The sequence below is a fragment of the Emydura macquarii genome, unplaced genomic scaffold (assembly GCF_026122565.2).
Source record: "Emydura macquarii macquarii isolate MOO-44397 ecotype Brisbane River unplaced genomic scaffold, CSIRO-AGI_Emac_v2 contig_2768, whole genome shotgun sequence".
NCBI classification, from domain to species: domain Eukaryota; kingdom Metazoa; phylum Chordata; order Testudines; family Chelidae; genus Emydura; species Emydura macquarii.
The window spans coordinates 18,130,634-18,152,871 of NW_027132905.1; the positions used below are offsets into that span (position 1 = coordinate 18,130,634).

At 40.3% G+C, this 22,238-nt stretch overlaps 2 protein-coding genes across 4 annotated transcripts in view; both read right to left on the reverse strand.

Moving 5' to 3' along the window:
* Positions 1–5,824, reverse strand: part of FBXO38 (F-box protein 38) — a 35,945-nt gene extending 30,121 nt beyond the window's left edge. For 2 of the 3 annotated variants that reach the window (XM_067566576.1, XM_067566574.1), the window contains exons 1-2: positions 5,775–5,824; positions 1,300–1,488 (exon numbers count right to left, since the gene is read on the reverse strand). In XM_067566576.1, the coding sequence (XP_067422677.1) occupies positions 1,300–1,427 (128 nt within the window). In that variant the 5' untranslated portion in view covers positions 1,428–1,488; positions 5,775–5,824. Of the gene's footprint in view, positions 1–1,299; positions 1,489–5,620; positions 5,728–5,774 lie in introns of those variants that run through there. The other variant, XM_067566575.1, reaches the window with a different exon arrangement.
* A 2,146-nt stretch (positions 5,825–7,970) lies between these two features.
* Positions 7,971–12,718, reverse strand: LOC137165385 (trypsin inhibitor ClTI-1-like). The gene is made up of 5 exons (XM_067566641.1): positions 12,627–12,718; positions 11,547–11,572; positions 10,726–10,853; positions 8,250–8,302; positions 7,971–8,100 (listed from the first exon to the last, which is right to left on the reverse strand). Exons 1-4 carry the CDS (start codon positions 12,682–12,684, stop codon positions 8,257–8,259), a joined length of 258 nt encoding a protein of 85 aa, XP_067422742.1. The 5' UTR covers positions 12,685–12,718; the 3' UTR covers positions 7,971–8,100; positions 8,250–8,256.
* Positions 12,719–22,238: the final 9,520 nt, after the last annotated feature.

Genomic DNA, 22,238 nt, shown 5'->3' on the forward strand with positions numbered 1-22,238 from the left:
AGGCTTTAGTTCATTTTCTCTCATACTAAAGAACATCCAGAGAATTATTATACAAACCCAGACATTCCTAACATCTAATAAAGCATGGATTCAAATAAGATTTTCAGATCGTACAGTAGCAAAGTATGTAATGTGGTTAAGCAAAAGGGATAACATTCTGTTCATCAGGCAACCAATGCACTTAAAGTAAAAAGCAGAGAGGTGGCCTTGCCACATCCATAAGGATCTGAGGTAGGGGAGGGAGACTCCATGATGCTTTAGTATGTGCACGGGCCTAATTTATTTCTGATCAAATCTTGCAAAGTTGCCATACACTGGGATCTTGAAACTTCCTAGCTTTAAAGTGTGCATTTTAATTATCTAGTTACTGTAAATGGGGATTGGTTTAGTAGCAGCTGCCACTGCATTAGCTCCACAAACATGCCTGCAATCAGTGTGTGTCATTTTACACTTGTCAGCAAGATATATGCATGCCAGTCACATTCAGAATCTAAGAATATCTGTAAAATTGTAATTCGAGTATTCCATTTATTTTTTAAATGGAATGAAGCATTTGACTAAAACTCACAGTAGTGGGGTCAATCCTGCTCCAATATACCCAGACATGGACCACTGCATTTCTTGCAATGTATGCACAGTAGCTGAATTTATCAGATAAATTGTAATGCATGGCTGCATATCTTGGAGCACGATCATGCCTGAAATCTGTAGGAAAGACTGAACAGCAAGAATGCATTGCTAACAGTAAGGGATCTGTATGAGTGAAATAAAGTTATGCAACAAATTCTAGACATGCATCTACATGGTATCAGAAAAAGATCATTTGCCTGGGAATGGATTTTGTATCTGTCACCAATGCACACTTGCAGACTCTTTTTTTAGTCAAGCTTTAACTTAAAAAAACCCCCAAAACTATAATGTTGCTCTGCTCTTGGTTGCTTATACGTGATTTTCACTCAAGTTAGTTTTTAGTGTACATGACTGTATCAAGGAATATGAAGCACATTTCTCTGGAGAGGTAACTTATTTACATTGTGCCACCTGTGTGCTTAGTTTTAACAAATCAAAGGCAGAGCTGAACAAGAAAGAAATCCCATATATTTCCTCTCTGTACTTTCCAGCAAAACCTCACTTGCAAATGCATATTGATGACTAAATTGAATTCCCATCTAACTCTTGGAAGTACAGCTAGTATTTTCTGAATACCTGTCATTTGATTTTTATTCAAAGGTATCAAAGTGGAGGGGATGAAGAACAAAAAAACCTATAAACCAAATATATATATACACATCTTCTTACCTAAAGATATGGCAAAGTACTTCATGTGAGAGCTGGTTCATATAATCTTTCGGCTCATCTAAATTGGTAGTTTCAGAGCCTTCCCTGCTCATAGAGCACGGTTTCACATTTTTCCGTCGAGGCCCCATATTTGCAATGATTTCTGATTAAAAGGATTAATTTTCACAATGTTATACAAATTCAGTGCACCTGAGAGAGAAAAGATGGGAAGAAGGGGACAGTGTAATGAACATTAGTTTACAGAAAAACTCAACAAAATCTGCCACTAAAAATTAACTCTAGAATGCCATTATCCAAATGAATCATCTAAAAAGTGGAAGGATTGCTCTGGAAAGATAAATCAATCTGCCTTGCGTAAGAAGCTGGAAAAAAAAACCCAGCCAAATGAATGAAGTAATCAGAAAGTCCCTTAGAACCAAGGAAAATTAGTAAACAGAATACCAGCTGGAGCTCTTATGCAAATACTCCAGCAGGTTTAATTACAGGTCACTTCTTTAGTAGCCTTTTTCTAATATAGAAAACAATAAAATGTCTTTCGAATTGCCAACCACAAATCAACGAGCAAAGACATCTCATGGAAAAATAGATGCAGAAAATTACTAAACAAAGTGGACTCATTTCAGTGTACTAGCTCCAATCCAAAGGAAAATTATTCTGTCCTATAAAGGAAAGGCTCTTATAATTTTGCTTAAAGTTCTTAGCTTAGCAATGTTGCATATATTTAATATTTTTATATTTTATTGTTGAATATGTAGTTTAATATATTTCTGTAAGTGTTGTTTCCCCATAATTTTATATCTAATGTGCACTATGGCTGAGTTAATTATGCTGTATTTCCTGCTATTGAAATAACCCAAACCAAATGTTAGCAGTTTTTGTGTTCTTTTGTTTAGTTTTTAAGAAAAAGGGTCATGTTCAATAACGTTAAATAAATTGACACCTCACAGAGACGAATAGCATGAGGCAGGAAGAGTTCACATCCTTGCTACTGCTGTTTAGTTCAAGACTGTTTTCTGGACAGTTATGTTGACAGAGCATTGTTAAATCAATTAACTCTGTCACGGATTTAACTTCCAACATAAAGCGATGAAAACTTTTTTGTAATGAAAGTTCAGAATTTCCAGACTGCAACAAAAATTGTGGAAAGACTCCAAAACTGTGATATACACAAGTTTTGGATGGCCTACATTTTCTCTTGATTGTGATGATAAATCATTATTTTTATGGCAGATTATTTTGTGCAATTTAATTCATACAAAACTATTTGTGGAGGTCTTTCCCATAACAAGAAAATAATTGTAGAACAACAAAAATTGGCAGGAAGTCTTAGGGCAGGTGGACATGAAAATACTTTGAATTAACTTTTTTTAAGATGACTAGCTTTTAAATGAACTGAGTCCTTTAACATGTCAAGTGTCAACATTCATCATTTCTCTGTGATAAGAAGTGATTAGTAGAAAGTGTGTTTCTTAGCTTCACAATATGCAAACATAGATTTTCCTTCAGTTTTCAACAAACTAAAATTAATCTTTTGGTTGAGAGTAACCATGGAAATTTGCAACCAATGAAGAGCGTGTAAAATATGAAGTTGTTATCCAAATCATCTGTTGCAAATACTGTGGTTAATGTTACAAAACACTATATTGTCAGTGTTATATATGCTATCCTTTAACTACATATTGTAGTTCTACTGTGATTCTAGCAAGAAATAGTACATTCTATGATCTACCCTCATTCTTTATATTCCTAATACCCAGGGTATTCAGATGCTCATAACCAGTTCATTTAACTGATCTTGATTCTCTTCCTTTTTTTGGTCAAGTAGTGAAGGAGAACAGGTAAAAATGGTTTAAAGGGTATAGCACTGATAAATTGTCCTAATCAGAAGTAAGTATTTTTCAAAAACGGGCTGATGGGCATATAAAGAGCAACTCATCACAGACTCGAGAAAAATTGTGTTCACCAAATGCAAGTTTTGCATCAGACAGAAAACTCAAAATGTTATTAACTTCACTGAGATCTAATGATGGAAAAAGCAAATTTTTCAGCACTCAAGTTTTTAAATCATACAACACACACCAGGTTATACTACCCTCTTTCCCTCAAGAGATATTGTTAAGTCATATTTTGTCCTATGTATACAGTAGGTTTTACTAAACTTAGCTTTCACAAAACCCAAGATCAACAGAAATGTATGTTTTTATACATATATATTACATTTCAATTGAAATATTGCAGCATTGTTCAAATGTAGAAGACTGACAGTGAAATTGACTAGAAACTGCACATAAACAAATGTGAGATTATTCTATTTATTTTGCTCAACCCCGTAGATTACTGCATGTAGTAAGTATATAATATAACCAAAGAACATTAGGTTTATAAAACTATGTTCATATTAATATTAAGGTTGTTTGTAACAAATCTATTTTAACTGTAGAATTTTTTATGTGACAGGATCCTTTTTTTAAAGCCTTCTAAATAAAAGCATCACTGTAACTATAAAATCACAGTACTGTTCCCAAAGCAGCCCAGGAAATCACATACTCTTTACACCTCCAAAAAATGAGGAAGTCACAGGCTAACTAAATATTTTATCACCAACCAATAAGCAAAGATCAGGATCCCAACTGAGCCACCCAGCACATCTTTAAGACAAGACTTCCCAACCAGGATCCAGAGATACTGGGGGACTTTGGTACAGATTTTTATACATGGGTATCCAAGTCTCTCAATGCTATATGGATTCCAACTGAATTTCACCACACTCTTCCAGTTGGGACAGACAGTAGCAGAGAATGGAAAACAGTTTAGTTTTATACAGAGAGTTTAAGATATTTCCAGATACAAAGAATATCAGATAAAAAGTAACATGTGAAAAGGAAGATTTAAGTCAAGTAGAAAGTAAGTCAGTGGTTTAAAGTTAAGGAGGAAAACAGGGGAGAGAGAGAGAAGTAAAAGTCACCTCCACCTCTGGGGAGTTCAGTGCAGAAAATCTAAAGATATGAGTTAGTCTACATGAGCAGCTCTAGACTTTTCTCTGGTGATGACTGTAATTGAGATAGATCTCCAGCGCTCATCACTGAGAAAGAAAAAAACCTGGTCACCCAGAACTATGTAGTATTTGCAGAGTAGTGTGGCATCTGGCAATGATTGTAGGGAATAAGTCTCTACATACAAGTTTTTAAAACTAACATATCCTCAAGACTGTAGGTCTGCTGTTTTAGAACCCAGTCTTCTAAACGCTCCATAGATATCCCCTTGATATTTAAACAAAGCAGGCAGAAAATGCAGAGAATTTTATTCTTGTTAATTTAATATAGTTAAGGTAAAAAAAAATTGATCCTACATGAACAATAGTTTGATGTTTTATATTCTCAATTAGTGACCTCTGTGTTCAACTTGATGGGTTTAGAAAACTCCTGTTTTGATTTGTAACAACCAGAACTGTCAGCTTAGCCTCCTTTTGGAAAACAAACTGAGCCCTGTTTCAAAAACAGCAGCAATTGTAGCACCAGAGAGCTGTCAATTCTGTTGAGAGCTTGCAAAGCAGACTAGAAACCAGATCAAACTGCAGGTCTGAGTATTGTAAAACTTGGTTTCATCAGTAGACATAGACCTGGAAGAGAGAGGGAGCAAATACATGCTGATAGCAGGGACTACTGAAGGAGAATCACTTGAGACAACAACCACATGCTATCTACTAAGACATTCCTGTGGTGAGGTTGTGTGGAGTTTCCTAAAGAGGTGGTGTGGAAGGGGCCTGTCTGAGATAAGGGGATGTTTTCTACCTTTTCCCAGGTGGTATTTTAGAAGAGACATCACTATTTTTCAGGCCTGTTTTATGTTGTGATGATACAGTCCTCAAGTTTAACCCACCCTTTTTTAAAATAACTAAGGGGAAAAGCAAGAAAGAGGGGAGAGTAACTAGAAAGCACCTCCACCTGCTTCAGGTTCGGCATGCTAAGGCAGAGCTAGCATCAAAAGGGACGAAGCAGGTCTCCCAGGGCAGCCCCCTGCACTGACAGCAGAGGACATGCAAGCGGGGTGACAGGGAGGCAAACCGCGAAGGAAGCGGGGAGCGCCAGAGGAAGAGACTCCCGCTACATGGCAGCGGGGACCCACCCCGGCAGGGTGAAAGGTCATCCAGACTCCAGCAGATGAAAAGGTAACGACACGAGAAAGCGGTCACCCCCCAATTCCGAGGGGCAGGCTCTTGCGGGAGGTCAGCCAGCCCCCCCAGCAACGGCCGCCCGCCCCAGAGCCAGCAACGGTCATCGCTGCCAGCGTTCACACAGCCCAGGCCCACGTCACCGCCCACCGGGAAAGAGGGGCACGCGCCGCTCCCCATCCCCTTCCACAGGGCGCGCCGCTCCGGGGGACGCGTGTGCGAACAGCCCGAGCAGCCGCACGTAGCTGTAATCAATCAACCAATACACCCACCCACCGCCTTCCCCAGCCCCATCGCCCCTTACCTGGCCGCCAGCGCCGCCTGTTATTGTGGCTGCGGGGGGGAGGGATAACCCCGACAGACACTTCCGGCCACCCAGCGCTTCTGCTTCCGCCAGCAGCCGACGCGCTTCCGGTCCCGGTAGCTAGAACCGGGAAAGTCAACCCTCTGTGCGGGCCCGGCCTCTCTGCGTCGCCATCTTGGATGCGGCATTTCGGCCGGCCGTATTGCAGCACAGTGGGCGCCATTTTGGTTGTGGGCTATTTACCCTGCTCCGGCGGTCTGTCTCTCTCCCGGTTCAGGACGGGCGTTGGGGAGGAGGTGAATCCCCACACAGGACCAGCACCCCCCCAGTCTGTTACCCCCAGGTAGAGGCCAAGTTCGGTGCCCTGCAGGAGCAGGTGAAGCTGCCAGCCAGCGCACCCGTCCCTGGGCCGTCCGTGCCAGTCCCATTCTGAACAGGGCCAGGGGCAGGCCTGGCGCTGCAGTGCAGCTCCCCAAGGCCAGCATGGGGTGGGCAGGGCAAGTCAGAGCCTGGCACAGATGTGAAGTCTCTCATTTGCATTGTACGTCTGTACCACAGTATCTGCGCCCAGGGTTGGCTGGGGAGAGGGGAAGAGATAGGAAGGTCCAGCTTCTCAAAAGTATGTAAGGGCCTAGATACCTTTGAGGATCTGAGCTTAAGAGCTACTCGTGCGTGAATTTCTCCTGTGCATCATGAGAGTTGGGTGGATGTAGAGAGAGGCTGCCACTAGTCTGGCCACCTCTGCAGTACAAAAAACATGGATATCCAGTAAAACTAACAAGAGTCCTGTAGCAGCTTAAAGACTGACAAATTTCTGCGGGCATAAGTTTTCGTGGGCTGCAACCCGCTTCGTCAGATGCAAGAAGTGGAAACCACAGATAGGATATATATATATATATATATACATACATATATACACACACATCCAAGGGTGAGAGACATAACAATGGGGAGGGCAAGTGCTAACAGTCAATTCAGTTAGGGTAGAAGAGGCCTATTCACAACCATTGATTAGAAGGTGAGAATGTGTGAACAGTGACAATTACTTCTTGTAATGAGATAACTATTCCAAGTCCCTATTCAGACCCAGTCTGATTGTGTCAAGTTTGCATATGAGTTCCAGCTCTGCAGTTTCTCGCTGAAGTCTATTTCTGAAGATTTTTTTGTTGAAGTATGGCAACTTTCAAGTCAGCTACAGAGTGTCCTGGGAGATTGAAGATTTTAGCTGGGGCTTTAGGTGATGGCCAGTGGTGTTCTGTTGTTTTCTTTGTTGGGTCTGTCCTGTAGTAGGTGACTTCTGGGTATCCATCTGGCTCTGTCAATTTGTTTCTTCACCTCTCCAGGTGGGTACTGCACTCTGGAACTTTCCACCATGGATATCCAGGATGATATTGAGCCCATAAAACTGGACAGCTGGCCAGTTTCAATCCACCTATTTCAAGCCCTTTTCTCTTCATTTGCCACAAGCGTTCATCTGAGCGAGGTCTTAGTCATATGACTATGCACAGAACAGGGATTTGGGGCTCACATAGATTCTTTTAATCAAGAAACAAAATTCAGTTTGTGACACAATACTTTTGTTTGGAGGAGAAGCAGAAGTAGTTCCAAAATGTTTGGTTAACTAGTTCGGGAATAGAAACAATATGTGACTTAAGTGACCACTCTCACAGGTTCAGGAGCAAATTTTGAATAATGAATATCTAGAAGAATAATATTTTTTCACAAACTATGTCTGAAAAAATTATAATGAATAAATGTATAAAAATCATGATCAAGCATGCAACTTTGACTTGAAAAATGGTCATACATTATCTTCAAAGATTTTAACACAGCCACAAAATCAGTGATTTAGTTGTTTGTGCCAAAGTGTATTGGTAGAATTTGTGTTTCTTCATTCAGGATATCTATTTTAATTAATCCATTGAGATTGAGCCCAGTGGAAAATTGCTATTAAATCAAGATATCTGTTATATGTGTTTCCTACAGACCCAGAGGAATCCATCCAACCACAAAGCCAATTTATTATTGAACATAATTTGTTATCTGAGGTTTATCTATGTTATGAAGACTGATGTGTAAAATCAATTGTTGATTTAATGATCCTCGTCCCTTCTCCCCCCCCCCAAAAAAAGAAGCACATAATGCTTTTTGTTGAAAAATGAAGTAAGAAAAAAACCTTTTTACTTTGTTTTATTGAACAGACATAAGGAGAGACAGGAAGCTATTAGGAATCCCTGGTGCATAGGAAGAAATTGAGACTGTCTTTCTTCAGAGGTCTTAGAACAGCTCCTATTTGTGCTTAACACCAATTCATCCACTATTCATCCTAGAGGGGGAGAAGAGACAATTATAAAACAGTAAAAATGAACTCAGTGCCTTAGTCTGGAACAGTAAAAAATTCCAAATAGTCCTCTAGTCCACACATTAAACTGAGGAAACTGACACTGACTTAATCAATAATACCCTTGGATTTACCATTTTGCTAACATTCTCCTTTGTGCTTTATGCCAATGGTGAGTCCAGTTTCCCTGGAAAAGAGGAAGAAAAACTAACTATTATGAGAACATACATGGCAGTCATACTGAAGAGTAAAACCTCTTATAAGATTGCTGTTTAATTAGCTAGATTAACATAAACTGTACAGTTTGAGAAAATAGATTGGTAAAACATATATCATAAAAAATATACACAAATGGCTGGCCCATTAGTTCCAATATGTACCTGTCTCTTCCTTAGTCAACCACATCCACAGGCTGCCCGCTCATGTGTCCTGGGATTTGTAGTCTGACGCTTCAGTTAGAAACCAAGTCAGAGTCTATGAAAATGCATTCCACACCAACATTGTTGGGAGCTACACATTCATAATGACTGAGGAATACTGTGCTCCCAAAAATGATAACCTGTGAGCAATGGAAGAGAGTCTGGAGAGGCTCATTTAACTGCTAGTGTGTAAGTGTATGGAATGGCACTCACAAGTTTGCTCCGCTCTCACTCTTTTGCTCATCCCAGTTGTAAGTCAGTGGGGCTGAAAGGAATGGGCAAGGTTTCTCCTGGCTACTAGGCACTACTCTCAGGGCTGCTAAGAACACAACTAAAGTTGCCACCTCCTCCAAGTCCCATTCTCACTGTTCCTTTTGCTGGCTTCCTCATTCCCACTGTGCCTCTCAATAGAAGCCCTATAGGGCAGGCAGTGAGAAGGAGACATCAAGTACTCGCAGCTTTACACTCCCTTACCCACCTGTCTGCTGGTCCTGGCCCTGAGAAGGAGCAGCAGCAACAACATAGTGCATGTCTAGGAAAGAGTTGCACTGGGACAATATGCATATATGGGCAAGAGAGACAGGACATGATGAGAGCAATGTATGTGGGAGAGACAAAATCTGGGCTGGGAAAATGATACCATTACTGGATGTGACAGTGAACTGTAAAAACCCATACGGAACGTGGGGCAAGGTCCTCAGTTGTTGTAAATCAGCATAGACATCAGTGGAGCTATGCCAGTTTCCCAATGGGACGCTTCGATCCACTAAGAAGTGCATGTCTGAGCTTTTTCCCACAGGAATGACATTAATTCCTTGGACAGGGTGTAGTGTAGAACAGTAAATCTGATAGCAGGAAGTTAAGCCAGATGCACTTAATCAGTTTGGAGAAGAGGAAATTCAGAGATGACAAAACAGAGGTTTTCAAAAAAGGAAGAGTAAAATCAGCAGAAATAACAAACTTGGGCAGGAGTATTTTACTAAAAGTGAATAAACAGCAAAATACATTACTAGGTAAACAGTCTGAAGCAGAGGGAGTATTAAAAGAGTACAGGAAACGTGCTGTTTTTCTGGCAAAGGCCCAGTCATTTATTCATTTTCATTTTCTATCACATAGGTTATCAAACATGCAATGCTCATTGGCCAGATTTAAATTAGCCCATTTGATGGTCCCTTTTCTTACTCTGACTCCTGCTACATTCAGAGATTTGTACTTTGGGGAATTTATGAACATCTTAACTAAAGCCTAAAACAGAACAAGATGACACTGGGGCTTAGATCTACAAAGATGCTTAGGTACTTAAACCCCAGATTTAGGCACTGAACTCCATTTGTTTTAGGCTCCATTGTGATTCACAAAATTCCTGTCAAACCCTGCAGGCACCTAAACTCACTTGGTACATAAATCTTGAGGAAGAAATATCCCTGGGTACTTAAGTTTCTGTCTCTAAGCATGCACACTGTTGCCTAAGCCCACGTAACCCCCAGAGCAATTCACAAACAGGGAATACAGACATTCACCCACCTATCTCGTGTGTGGGGCCCAATCCAAACACATGCTCAATGGCTACCTTCTGGATTGGATCCATTCAAAATCTGGAGGGGGTTGTAGTGATCCCCCATATTATAGCTTTTAGCCTTTTGGTTAGAGCATTTGCCTGAGACGTGGGAGACCTATCTGAGGGGGAGAAAAGATTCAACTAGGGTCTCCCACTCCTCTCAAGAGGTGCTCTAACTACAGAGGTATGGGATATTCTGATGAGGGCTCCCTCAGTCTCCCCTGATGAAGCTGTTCCATTGTGGATAAATAATTAAAGAGTCATTGGAGCAGGGAGACTGGACCCTAGGTCTCCCATCTCCATGCCCTAACTACCAGGCTATAGATTCATTCTCTTGCTCACTCTGGCCCAATGACTCTGACTCTTTAAGTATCTATAAAAATCCCTTTGGGGATCTGGGCCTGGCGATACTGGAAGGTAAGTGGAGGAGGACAGAAGAGTATGGAACAGAATCAAAATAGTGGGCTGTCAATCCTGATCTGGGCATTACAATAATAAAAAAATAATCAAGAGATAAGAGACTTGAGGAAATTGATGTTTCTCTCTATGAAGAAAATACTTAAATAAAAGAGCTGTTATTAGCAGCTCCCACCAGTGATTTAACTTCATCAAAGAAAATATAAAAGTACTTACGAGATTTTTTCACACAGCAAACATTCATTGCTGTAAGTGATGCCATCTGTCCCACAGACTGGTGCATAGTTCCTTGGGCAGCCTCCTATCCAGGTTCCATCTGGGTTTTTGTATTTCCTGCAGTCAGGCTGTAAAATTAATGAGGTGACATTGGAATGGACATTTTTCACTCTTCACTTGTCCTTTTGAGACAAGAAAGGACATGTAAGGTCTATGTTTTTCACGTAGATTTCTTAATCCAGAATGGGGTGAGGAAAAACTAGTTTTGTGCTGGGAAGGAAAGGAAAATGCTGCAGATATTCTGCAGGGGAAAGTCTCTGTTTTCCCCCCTAAGTTACAAGTCACTGTAGTAATGAGACTAATTGAGATAAACCTGAAGATAAAGATGCAGAACTAAAATCTACAAAGAACTTTAATATGTGCTTGTTTCAGGTCAGTTAAGTGAGGATAGTAAACATTTTTAATTAACATATATGATTTAGAAAGAAATCCCCCTTGTTGTTCTAAAAGACAAATTTTAAAATATTTCCCCAACTGTCTCTCCTCTCTGAAACTCACACAGTCTAACCAGAGCTTGTGTCATTTAAAATAGTGTATGAAAGTCATCAGTTTAACTGTGTGGAGACCATCTATCTGAATATCAGATATATACCCTCTCATTTTAATAGCAATGGGATAGTTCTAGTTTTTGGTGCAACCAGCTTTTTCCAGAGTTTTAGGAAAGAAGCATTTCTCCAACACAGAGAACTTGCCCACAATATGGTTCATACACTGAAATCCCAGGAAATTCACTATTAATAAAAACAAAGAACTGGACTGACCTGACTCCCATGTTGAGCAGTGACTCCTGAAAAAAACCCAGACAAATATGAATACTGCCAGTGATCTGAGATGGTCTGAAGATGTCTGTTTGTATTAAATATGAAATTTCAAAGGCCCATTTAAAATATTTCCTCTTGTAAAGTTAGCAGAATGTGTTCAAGAAGTTGTTATAATAAATTAAAATGATCCCAAAAGAGCAGGTGGTGTAAATTTTTATAAATAACTTCCATCATATAAATGTATAACAGAGATATTTTATTCCTGTGTTAGCTGCAAATTTCAGTGCACCCTTAACTGCAAGGATGCTTATGGGATACACAAGAAAGAACAAGACAAAATCTTTGAAGATTAAATGCAATAGTCTTGTGTATCGAAAAATAGAATGCACTTTCTAACTCAGCAAACATCACCTAATATTCCTGGCATTTATAGGTTGTGTATTAATTTCATTAATGAATAAGCAGTTTTTTATTATTTCATATCACTATTGCTTTAGGATTTATGCTCTGCTAATGAGAAGCAAACTGAAACTAAAAGACCTTTGAAACATGGCAAAAATTAGCTTAACCATAGCTGAATGCAAATTGATTTCTGTTATGTCTAAATTATTTAAATCTATGTAATTGCTTGTGATCACAATTTCATCCCAAATAATCCTCAGAAGCGTTACAAACAATACATAGTGCTGACGTGCAGCTGCATGAAGGGTGGAGAGCAATAGTTAACTCGTGTACATCACACTGCACAACAAAGGTGAGGAAAAAATTTGGCCATGACCACCGGGACAAACTCTGAATGTTAGGGCCATATTTTTAAAGGTATTTAGACACAAAGATACAGCTATGTGCTTGTGAAAATCCCACTACACATCTATCTGTATCTTTAGGGACCTAAAAGCTTTTATAAATCTGGCACTGCTTGCCTTACTTTAGGCACTCAGTTTTGAAAATGTTTATCTTCATTTTCTCTTTAAGAAAACAAGTGAAAGCAACTTTATCATTTAATAGTCAAGAATTCGGATGCCAGAAGTGTCTGTCATAGGGTTTAATACATGATGCAGGGTAGGGAGAGTTACTCACCTAAAATGAAGCAGCAAAATGCCAGGGAAAGGAACACAAGGGTTCCTTTTACCTCCATGGTGAAAATAGGTGTCTGGTCTGTGTTGATTCTGCTGACTAGGTATCCTTGCAGTTAACCTCATGACGGTGTTCACATGTATATAGCTCTGTATATCTATAGAAGCAATCAGATTCGTGACCTGGATTAGTAAATCACTTGCAAAAATTATCAGTGACACAAAAATTTCTCTGCAGGCAGCTGTGGGTAGGGAGGAATGCTTACTTCAAAACATAATTTGCAGAAAATATGCAGAAAGATTGTATCACATGGTGACCTCTGATCGACCACAGAGATTTACACTCAGTTATCTTCAGTTAACTTGACAGAAAACTGGACCATTCTGCTCATATTCTGCTCAGTTCACATTTTTATCAGTGATTCGTTAGCATAGGTGGTGAAATACAGTAGCCAGTCTATGTAGACCTTGATTTGGTCCTACATCAGAACAAGACATTCAACAACATGGGTTTATATTTAAGACACTTGTTTCTAAAGGATGTTTTCAAGATTAATCACATTATGAGTGTGTCATGGTTTGTGAAACATTGTTATTTGGCTGACCTGTGTTTGGACAGTAGGTGAAAATATGTTCCGTACTGGATGGGTACAATGGGGATTTGTGGACCCAGTGAATGTCACTTGTCCAGTTGTCCTTCGTACAAAACTCTAGAGTCCATGTGGGGCATTCACACTATTTAGGGATAAGGGGGAAGCAAGTGAGCCCTACTGGGGTAGGATCCCTCAGAAACCAATGTAAATGGCTCAGAATGAATTCAGAGGGAGATCCTGGGTAGTACTGATACATCAGGAACCCTCTCGAAGGCTTGAAATTATACATATGCCCACAGCATAATCATTATTGTATAAAGTTAAGAAAATGTGCTGTAAAGCACTAATCCTGCAAGATGCTGAACATCCTCAGCTCTAGTAGATGTCGGGATCTGGTCCTAAGTATGATGGGGAAAACACATTGTGCAAGTAAAAAATCATTTGTGAACATTATCCTCTTGTCAGGGTGTAAGTTGGATGAGTGCCCAGCCAACTCTAGATAGAAACGACATACTCAGAGGCCTGGTCTACACTGACAATATAGATTGACGGAATGCGTCTTACGTCAACCACATAAAGTATAAACAATGAGAGTCCTGTAGCACCTTAAAGACTAAAATTTCTGCGGGCATAAGCTTTCGTGGGCTGCCACCCACTTCGTCAGATGCATGAAGTGGAAACCACAGATAGGAGGTAGATATATATATATATATATATATATATATATATATATATATATGCATCCAAGTGGAGTAGCGCTGAAGTCGAATTGTGTGGGTCTAATGAGTGTCAGAGAAAGCAGAGCACAATGTAAATCGACGTAATTCACTTTAATTCACTTAATGCTCCGTTATGACCGCTCTGGACATTGGCGCTTTGCTGCACCGTAGCCACATGGACAGGAAAGAGCCCCTCCCCTAAAGCGTCGGGAAAGTTTGAATTTCCATTTCTTGTTTGGTCAGCATGGAGAGAGGTTTGTAGCTGAACTGCTCATGGCAACTGCATGCCCCAAATGCGCTCCAGCATGGAGTTGACCACAGGTCTTGGATCTCATCAGCCTGTGGGGCGAAGATCCGACTCAGCTCTGAGCCAGCAAAAGAAATTTGGATATCTACGAGAAGGTCTTGCGTGGTATGGTGGAGAAGGGCCACAACTGGGATGCACAGCAATGCTAAAATCAAAGAGCTGAGGCAGGCATATCAGAAAACAAGGGAGGCGAACAGTCATACTGGCTCATCACCAAAGACATGCCGCTTTTATGAGGAGCTGTATGCGATTCTCGGCAATGACCCCACCACTGTACCACCATGCAGCAATAGATACATCTGAAGAATCCCAGTCCAGGATGAATGAGGAAGACTCTGTGGACGAGGAGGAGGAGAAGAACAGGGGGCAGGCAAGCAGGGTATCCATTCTCCCTGAGAGCCAAAACCTGTTTGTTACTCCAGAGCAGCCGGACACACAACAACATGACTGATGCCAGGAAAGGCACATCTGTTCAGTGTGTATATTAAATTGCATTTCTGTGGTTGTAGCCCTAGTCCACCTTCTTATTTCTTGGAAAAAAGGAGCTTGTGGTTTTGTGGGGACGGGCTTCCTGAATGTTGGTCCACTTAAGCAGAGGGTTAGCCCCGGAACAGACTATTTATGTGCACAGGGATGCTCTGAGAATCTTCCGTGGATATCTCCAGGAAACTTTCATGTTGGTAATGTGTAGGTAATCAGTGTAGGCATTGGTCCCTGATAATTGGTGTGGGAACAGAACTGCTCTGGCCCCTGGGCTGCATCAGGGAAAGCGAGCTCCTCTGGCTCTGGCGGAAGGGGGGCCACAGAACAAGCCCCTTCAAACATGTCAAATTTTTATTTCTGTGCATGCCCCTGCGTAGAAGTGAAAATCTATAACCGCTGACAGAACATGAATTGCAGCACTAGATGGCACCAGTGTGGTGCACATGCTGACTCTCTCCCAAGCCAGGATACAGCCAGCGTTTGGATATTGGGATACTGCTTATGTGGAAGGAATAGGGCAAGAACCAAACTTTACTTAGCAAATTCAGGATAACTAATATATATGAGTGAGAGTCTACAAAGAAAACTCACCTGCAGCTCCCTTACCTGTGAATGACATGTTCTGACTTCCTATTAGTTGGAAGAATACACAGACCTAAAGAAGGGGAGCCGCTTTGCTAATGATAAACGGGACTGTCCTGTGAGGGGATTAGGTTTAGGTACTCTGTGGCGAGGTGGTCAGTTGCTAGGATAGGGATATGTATGCCATCTATTGCCCTCTCCCAGTTTGGGAACCCCATTGCAGCAAACCCAGCCACCATGTCCTTCATGTTTCCCAAAGCCACTACCCTTCTTAGCAGAAGCCTATTGATGGCCCTGCACACTTGCATCACAGCAGCTTCAATGATAGATTTACCAACTCCGAATTGATTCCCAACTGACCAGTAGCAGTCTGGGGCTGCCACCTTCCACAGAGCAATGGCCACTCGCTTCTCCACTGTCAGAGCTGGTCTCAAGTGAGTATTCACACGATTCAGGGCAGGGGACAGCTCTGCACAAAGTTCAAAGAAAGTGGCCTTCCACATATGAAAGTTCTGCAGCCACTGCTCATCATCCCACACCTTCATAATGATACAATCCCGCCAATCTGTGCTTGTTCCCCGGGACCAGAACCGCTGCTCCACGGACTGAAGATAATGCGTGACAGCCTGCAGCAAACAGGAATTGTTCCGCTCTATGGCTCGTAGCAGGGTGGCCTCAGTAACATCGCTATTTTCGGTGCTGCAGCTCCTCTCTTGCCTTTGAAAATACTGCAGGATAAGCCGTGAGGTATTTGTGATGCTCACAATGATAGTGCAGAGCTGAGCGGGCTCCATGTCTCTCCGGCAACAGCATGTGCGCGGCTTAGAAAAACTGTGTGAAAAAACGTTTGCAATTTCCTTGGGACAAGAAGAAAGGGGGAGGGAGCACCTTGCATCATGGGTCTGCTTGTACTGTGGGATAGCTACCCACGGTGCACTGCTTTGAATGTCGACCCAAGCGTGGGAAGTGGGGATGCAAGAACCCAGCGCAAGGAGTATTGTGTGATCACGCTCCTGCGACTTCTAAAATTCAACGGGTGAAAGTTGATTTAAAGTAAATCAACTTCAGTCTGCAGTGTAGCTATACTGAAAGTGAGCATTACAGATTCAATGACCCTTTTTGTAAGAGTAGGATTCTTCTGTGCATCTTTGCAAGTATTTCCCCCTTTCAACCTCTGGGGTACCGTGCTCTGCATTTTGGTTACTGCTACTCTCCCCAAGTGACAGTTGCATTTCCATGATGGTCTCTGTGTAGATGGTATAGTTAGTAAAGCATTTGGAAGGAAAAACTTGGATTTACCTTTTTTTTACATTTTCCCTCATGCTCTATGCTAAGGTTGCTTCCAGTTTCCCTTGAAACACAAAGAGAGATAATAATAAGGAATCTCCCTGCAGAGAAAAACATCTCATAAGATCACTGTGCAGTTACACAGAGGTACATTGATTGTGTAATATGTGATTGGGACAGGTATATTGATATTAATTTTCCCTGACCGTACTATGTATCATTTGCTGCAGCAGACCTAATCATTGCTAACAGAAAATATGATGCATTTACTTAGCGTTTTGCTGCACACAGAAACCATTTGTTTTCATACATCACACCACCGGTGCCACGGACAGGACTGTATCCTTTCGTACAGAGCAAGGGTTTGCCCTTTGGTGGTTTTGGATAATCACTGCATTCCTTCTGCAAATGTAAATATATAATTTTCTAGACACAGAGTTGAATGACTGATGATAACTATTATTGTTAATTCTTTTGGGGTGTATTGGAGGAATGCTGGCCTTTATGGAATTATCTACTCTCCATGTGGCAAACTCAATGAGTGACCATATGAAACAAAGAGGGATATTCTCTCTGCTGTAGAACAGGAAAGTTTTATTTCCTGCTAATGTAGCATAGTAATATTTGGACATACTTTCGCTGGATATATCTCCAGTATACATGTATAGGTATATGGTCCCCATCTCTTTAATATTGGTGAAGTACTCAGATACTAATGTATTTATCTTCACAACATCACTACAAAGTATGTGTGTTTTACTATCCCATTTTACAAAGGAGGAACTGAAGCACAAAAAGCTTAAAACCTTTGCCCAAAGTCATTGCAAGTCTGTGCAATTGCCCACTGCACAACCAGAAATTAAATCCAGGACTCCTGAATCACAGAGCAGTCATTAGCAACAAGCCAATCCTGCCTTCATTTTCTCCTCACAGTTACTAGGACATTGGGAAAGTTAAAAATGTTTTCTCTCTTCCCGCTATCTAAAATATGGAGAGGAAAAGTAGCAATTTTAGCTTTGTGTGTTTCCTGCTCAGTTCAGTGCTGAGATGGGAGAGGCACTCATGATACAGTGATGAGCACAGTGTAAATAGATAGGTTAGAGAGAGAGCTGACCAAAGAGGTTGTATGGTAGAACCTCAGAGTTATGAACACTTCAGGAATGGAGGTTGTTTGTAACTCTGAAACGTTGAGAACTCTGACAAAACATTATGGTTCTTTCAAAAGTTTACACCTGAACATTAACTTAATACAGCTTTGAAACTTTACTATGCAGAAGAAATATGCTACTTTTAACCATCTTAATTTAAATGAAACAAGCACAGTAACAGTTTCCTTGTCAAATGAGTTTTTTTTAAACTTTCCCTTTATTTTTTGGTAGTTTACATTTAACACAGCACTGTACTGTATTTGTTTTTGGTTTGTTTTGGTCTCTACTGCTGCCTGAGTGCTTACTGCCGGTTCCAAATAAGGAATGTAGTTGACTGCTCAGTTCATAACTCTGAGGTTCTACTGTACATAGTTTAGGAGATAGGTTGTCAAAGCACTGTAAAATGCCTGTAGAATTTAGCTCTGGTGAGATATATTCCAGTGTCCCTCAGGAGTTTCACTTGTTTCTCCATGCAAATTGGTAGGAAAAAGCAGACAGAGTTTTACAGGTTTCAAATTTGCTAGAGGAGAAAGATGCATTCAGTCTATCAGATACCATATGAATAGTCTTCTCTGCCCGCTCCATAACAATATAACACTGCTGTGACCTGGGAGAAACTGCGTATTAGAAGTAAAGAATGAAACTACAATATGCAAATATTGAGAAGTGTTTTTTCCTCTAATTTTTGGAGGGGTTAGATATAAGGGGAAGTGTCTGATTCAATAATCAATGTGTGGTAATAATATGTTTCTTATTCCAACTGTGTAAACATTAAACTTTTACATGCTATTAATACTCAGGTATCATCAACATTTTGGCAACCAGTCATTTATTATGTGCTAAGTATCAATTTTAATGATAATTGATAAAATGTGCCATTACCTTCTCCTTACTATTTCCATCAAGTGCCAGGCCTATCGGAGCGCCAGTGCTCCAGGATAAAAGGTTGAAAGAGAAGATTATTACCAGTGAAAAAATTTGTCAATGTGATGTGTAACCATTTTAACCAGATAACCATTCTGAATCCTGCTGTATTCTGGGATCGGTCGTTTGATGTATTCATAATTACCTTTACCAGACCATGCTAAAGAAGTGTGGTGGCCAGCAGACACTGGATTGTAATCAGAAGAGGTTAAAGGACACAGAATAGAATCAGGGACTTAGAGACCTTGGGAAACTGATCCATCCCTCTACAAAAATATTACTCCCCATCGGTTCAATTATTTCAAAGAAAATATTGAAGTAATTACAAGGTTTTATGACACAACAAACATTCATTGTTGTAAGTGACACCATCCGTTCCAAAGACAGGCATGTAGTGAGTAATACAGCAGCCTGTTACAGCTTGTGCTATGCTTTTGTATTTACTGAAATCAAGCTACAAAATTAATAAAACACTTGGGTGGCAATTTTGCTCAGACCAGGGTCCTTCTCCACTTGCCATTTGGAGGAGAAAAAGTACACTTTAAGATTAAGATTTTCAACATTACCTCAGTGCAAAATGGGGTGAGGAAAAGTAGCAGAGGCACTGAAGGGAAGTGAAGCTGGTAATGTAATAGGTAAGTTCCCCCCGCCTGTTCCATGTTGTCTTTCATATTAGATGACTCTGCTTTATTAGGACAAATTGATTATTTCTACATAGTAAGCTCATTGGAACACAGATAATAGTGTCTTCATATGTGTCACATAGTGCCTAGCACATCAGGTCCCTGATCCTGAGTGCAGCCTTGGGGTACTACCACAATACCAGTATATAATAATTAATACCAATAATGATAACAATTGGGGTCATTTTGCTTTTTGATTAACCCACCCCTGACCATCACTCTGTTCTATGTAGGTTCTTAGACTGCACTCATCACTAATATTCAGCACCTTCAACTTGTTTTAGTGTTTCTTCCAACACAGAAAAGTTGGCCACAGTGCAATTCCTAACTAATGGTTAGGGGAGAGTGACAATTACTAAACAGAAGGAGTTGTACTAACCTGATGCTGAGCCTCACTGTCAAAATCTAGAATAAAAATACAGGCACTCCGTGTACAATGAGACAAATCTCTGTGATGGAAGTCAAGTTATAAGCATTAATTCAAGAAAAATGTTCATTGACCTCTTTTCCTGCAACAAATTGGACACGTGGTGTTTTGCACCATTTTAAAATATAATAAGGGGCTTATTTTCTTATTACTATGTATTTTTCAGGTGTTTTCCTCCACTGAAGATGTATCTAATAGCACCTTACGACTTTTGAAAATATTTTTTTCTTCTATTAAGCCTGATCATTCAAAAAACTTTTCAGTAACTAGCACTGTTTATGAGTTCTCATGGCATGGATCCAGGGCCTCATATGATGTCTCTTTCAGAGGAGTGGAAACAAGACAGGCAAGTTACAAGCCAGGAAGTTAACTTTATGCTTAGGAATCCATTGAAGTCAATGGATGTCTTGCCATTGATTTCAATGGGGGCAGAAGAAGGTCCTTAATATTTAGTCTCCTCAATAACATCTTTCAGAATGTATCCTGCTCTTTTTGGAATGAGTCCTTTCACAAATTTGATGAGCCAGTTCTGCACACAGCAGTACGCTATGGAAATGTGGGTGTCAGGTTGCAAGTAGAATTGGTTGGTGAAAGAAAAGGCAAAAAACTTTGGGAATGACTTTTCAAATTATCCCTCTCCCCAACTTCTTTCATAATTTGGAATTTAAAAAAATTGAATGGAAAAGCTTTCACGTAAATACAAAGAGAAGCTTTCCTCTTCCCCACAAAGAATAAGTATTTAGAAATTTGGTCACGCTTTATAGTGTCCTGCACACCTTAGGTGAGCTCCTGCAAGAGCCCTGTGCAAATCCGGCATGCATTGGCTGATAGCTGTGTATCTCCTTTTATATTCCATATATCTTAAAATGGACTGTTCATCTCCAACCACCAATCTCCCAGGTGATAGTTATCTTTCTTTCATAGCTCAGAATTAATCCGCCTTTGAAGATTCAGTTGTTCCAAGTTCAATTCAACCAGTCGCTGTTGATTTATAGTCCTACAGGACCTGAGCCTTGTCTACCTGGCACTATTTCAAGATTTTCAGCATTATCACATCCATAAGAGCTGCAGTTGTTAACGTGATGACAAATAGAATAGGTGAGGAATGGAAAACGATGGATCCTGTCTAAGCCGTTCTCAGTTTCTTGCCTCCCTAAGTATCACTGCCCAGATTCACTTACCTCAGAGGTTATATTATTTTCCTGATGAAATCTCTCTCTATCTGTTCAGTATAAGAAGAGAGAGAGAGCCAAATCACTGCAACATTCAAGTTTTATTCCTTCCTCCACATACACTGTCCTCTCTCATTAAGCACTTCTCTAGGTTCCTAGACATTACCCAATACATAAATATAAGATCATATTATATCACCCCTTATTGGGAATTATCATTCTTGCTCTTTTTTTTAAATGACAGAAAGAAACTCAGTGGATGGTACATAGGGATGACTAGCCAAAAGGAAAGCTTCTGGTTTTTCAGCTTCCTCTTATTGATAATGTGCCATCAGTTCAAAGGGGTCTTAAACCTACTGTAAAGGAGCAGATGGGGATTCATCTGTGGTAAAAAAAAAAAACCTCTTCTAATGGGAAAAAGTCAACATAGCTGGCTCTGTAATACCCACTGCTCTTCCTTTCTCTCCCCAGTATGGTGGCCACAGGCTAACTCCCTGGGTCCCTGAATTCTACTTTGGGGTTGTGAAGGTTTCATCACCTTTGTGCCTTTGTTGTTCTTCTGTGCACTAATGTTTTACTCAGGCTTTTGTTCAGTTTAGGCTCAGTATTTGTCCCTCTGAAAACTACTCAGAGTTTGACAGAAGACAAATGCAGCAAATATGTCAAGTGTTTCTACATAGCTTCTCCTATAGGAAAGGATTCCAGTTCATGTTAGCAGTATTACATTTTGTTCTCAGACTGGTTCAACAATTTCCCCCTATAAACTGGAAAGACTGTAGGAGACATTGGAGACTAAACTCCCTGTTTCTCATATTGATAATTAATAGTCAATAAGTAGGAAGTTGTTGACAACCAATAGACAATAACTGATATTCAGTAATTGATAAAAATTTTAATTGTGACTATAATTTTGATGAGAGTGGTTGTCTCCAGTTTATTTTCGTTTAATAATATCAAAACTCAGATAAGTCAGCTTTTGATTGGATTTTATTGATTAAAAAGATAGTAAAGACAGGACATTACACAGAGAGGCATACAGTTATCCACAACTGTAGAATACCTTCCCCTGTAGTTGTCTTTGACAAGCTGTGTCCAGTCTCTCCCTTCACAAATGCTTAGGAGAATTATATCCTTGTTATCCCTTCTTCTTTACCACGATGACCCTCAACTGCTTCCTCCTTTTGGTACTCGCTTCTTATCTTAGATTAAATCCTAAATTCTCTCTTCCCTTGTAACTTTCCAACTGTCTCAACGCATGGTAGTTAGTCATTGTTTATTTCCTTATTTGGAT

Bases quoted from the DNA above. Each gene is read 5' to 3' on its own strand.
- LOC137165385 (XM_067566641.1), bottom strand. From the start codon at position 12,684: ATGGAGGTAAAAGGAACCCTTGTGTTCCTTTCCCTGGCATTTTGCTGC. The intron at 11,573-12,626 runs GTGAGTAACTCT...GGTTTTTTTCAG, and splicing joins ATTTTGCTGCTTCATTTTAG to GAGTCACTGCTCAACATGGG. The intron at 8,303-10,725 runs GTAAGTACTTTT...CCTCTTTTCCAG, and splicing joins TTGCTGTGTGAAAAAATCTC to GGAAACTGGACTCACCATTG.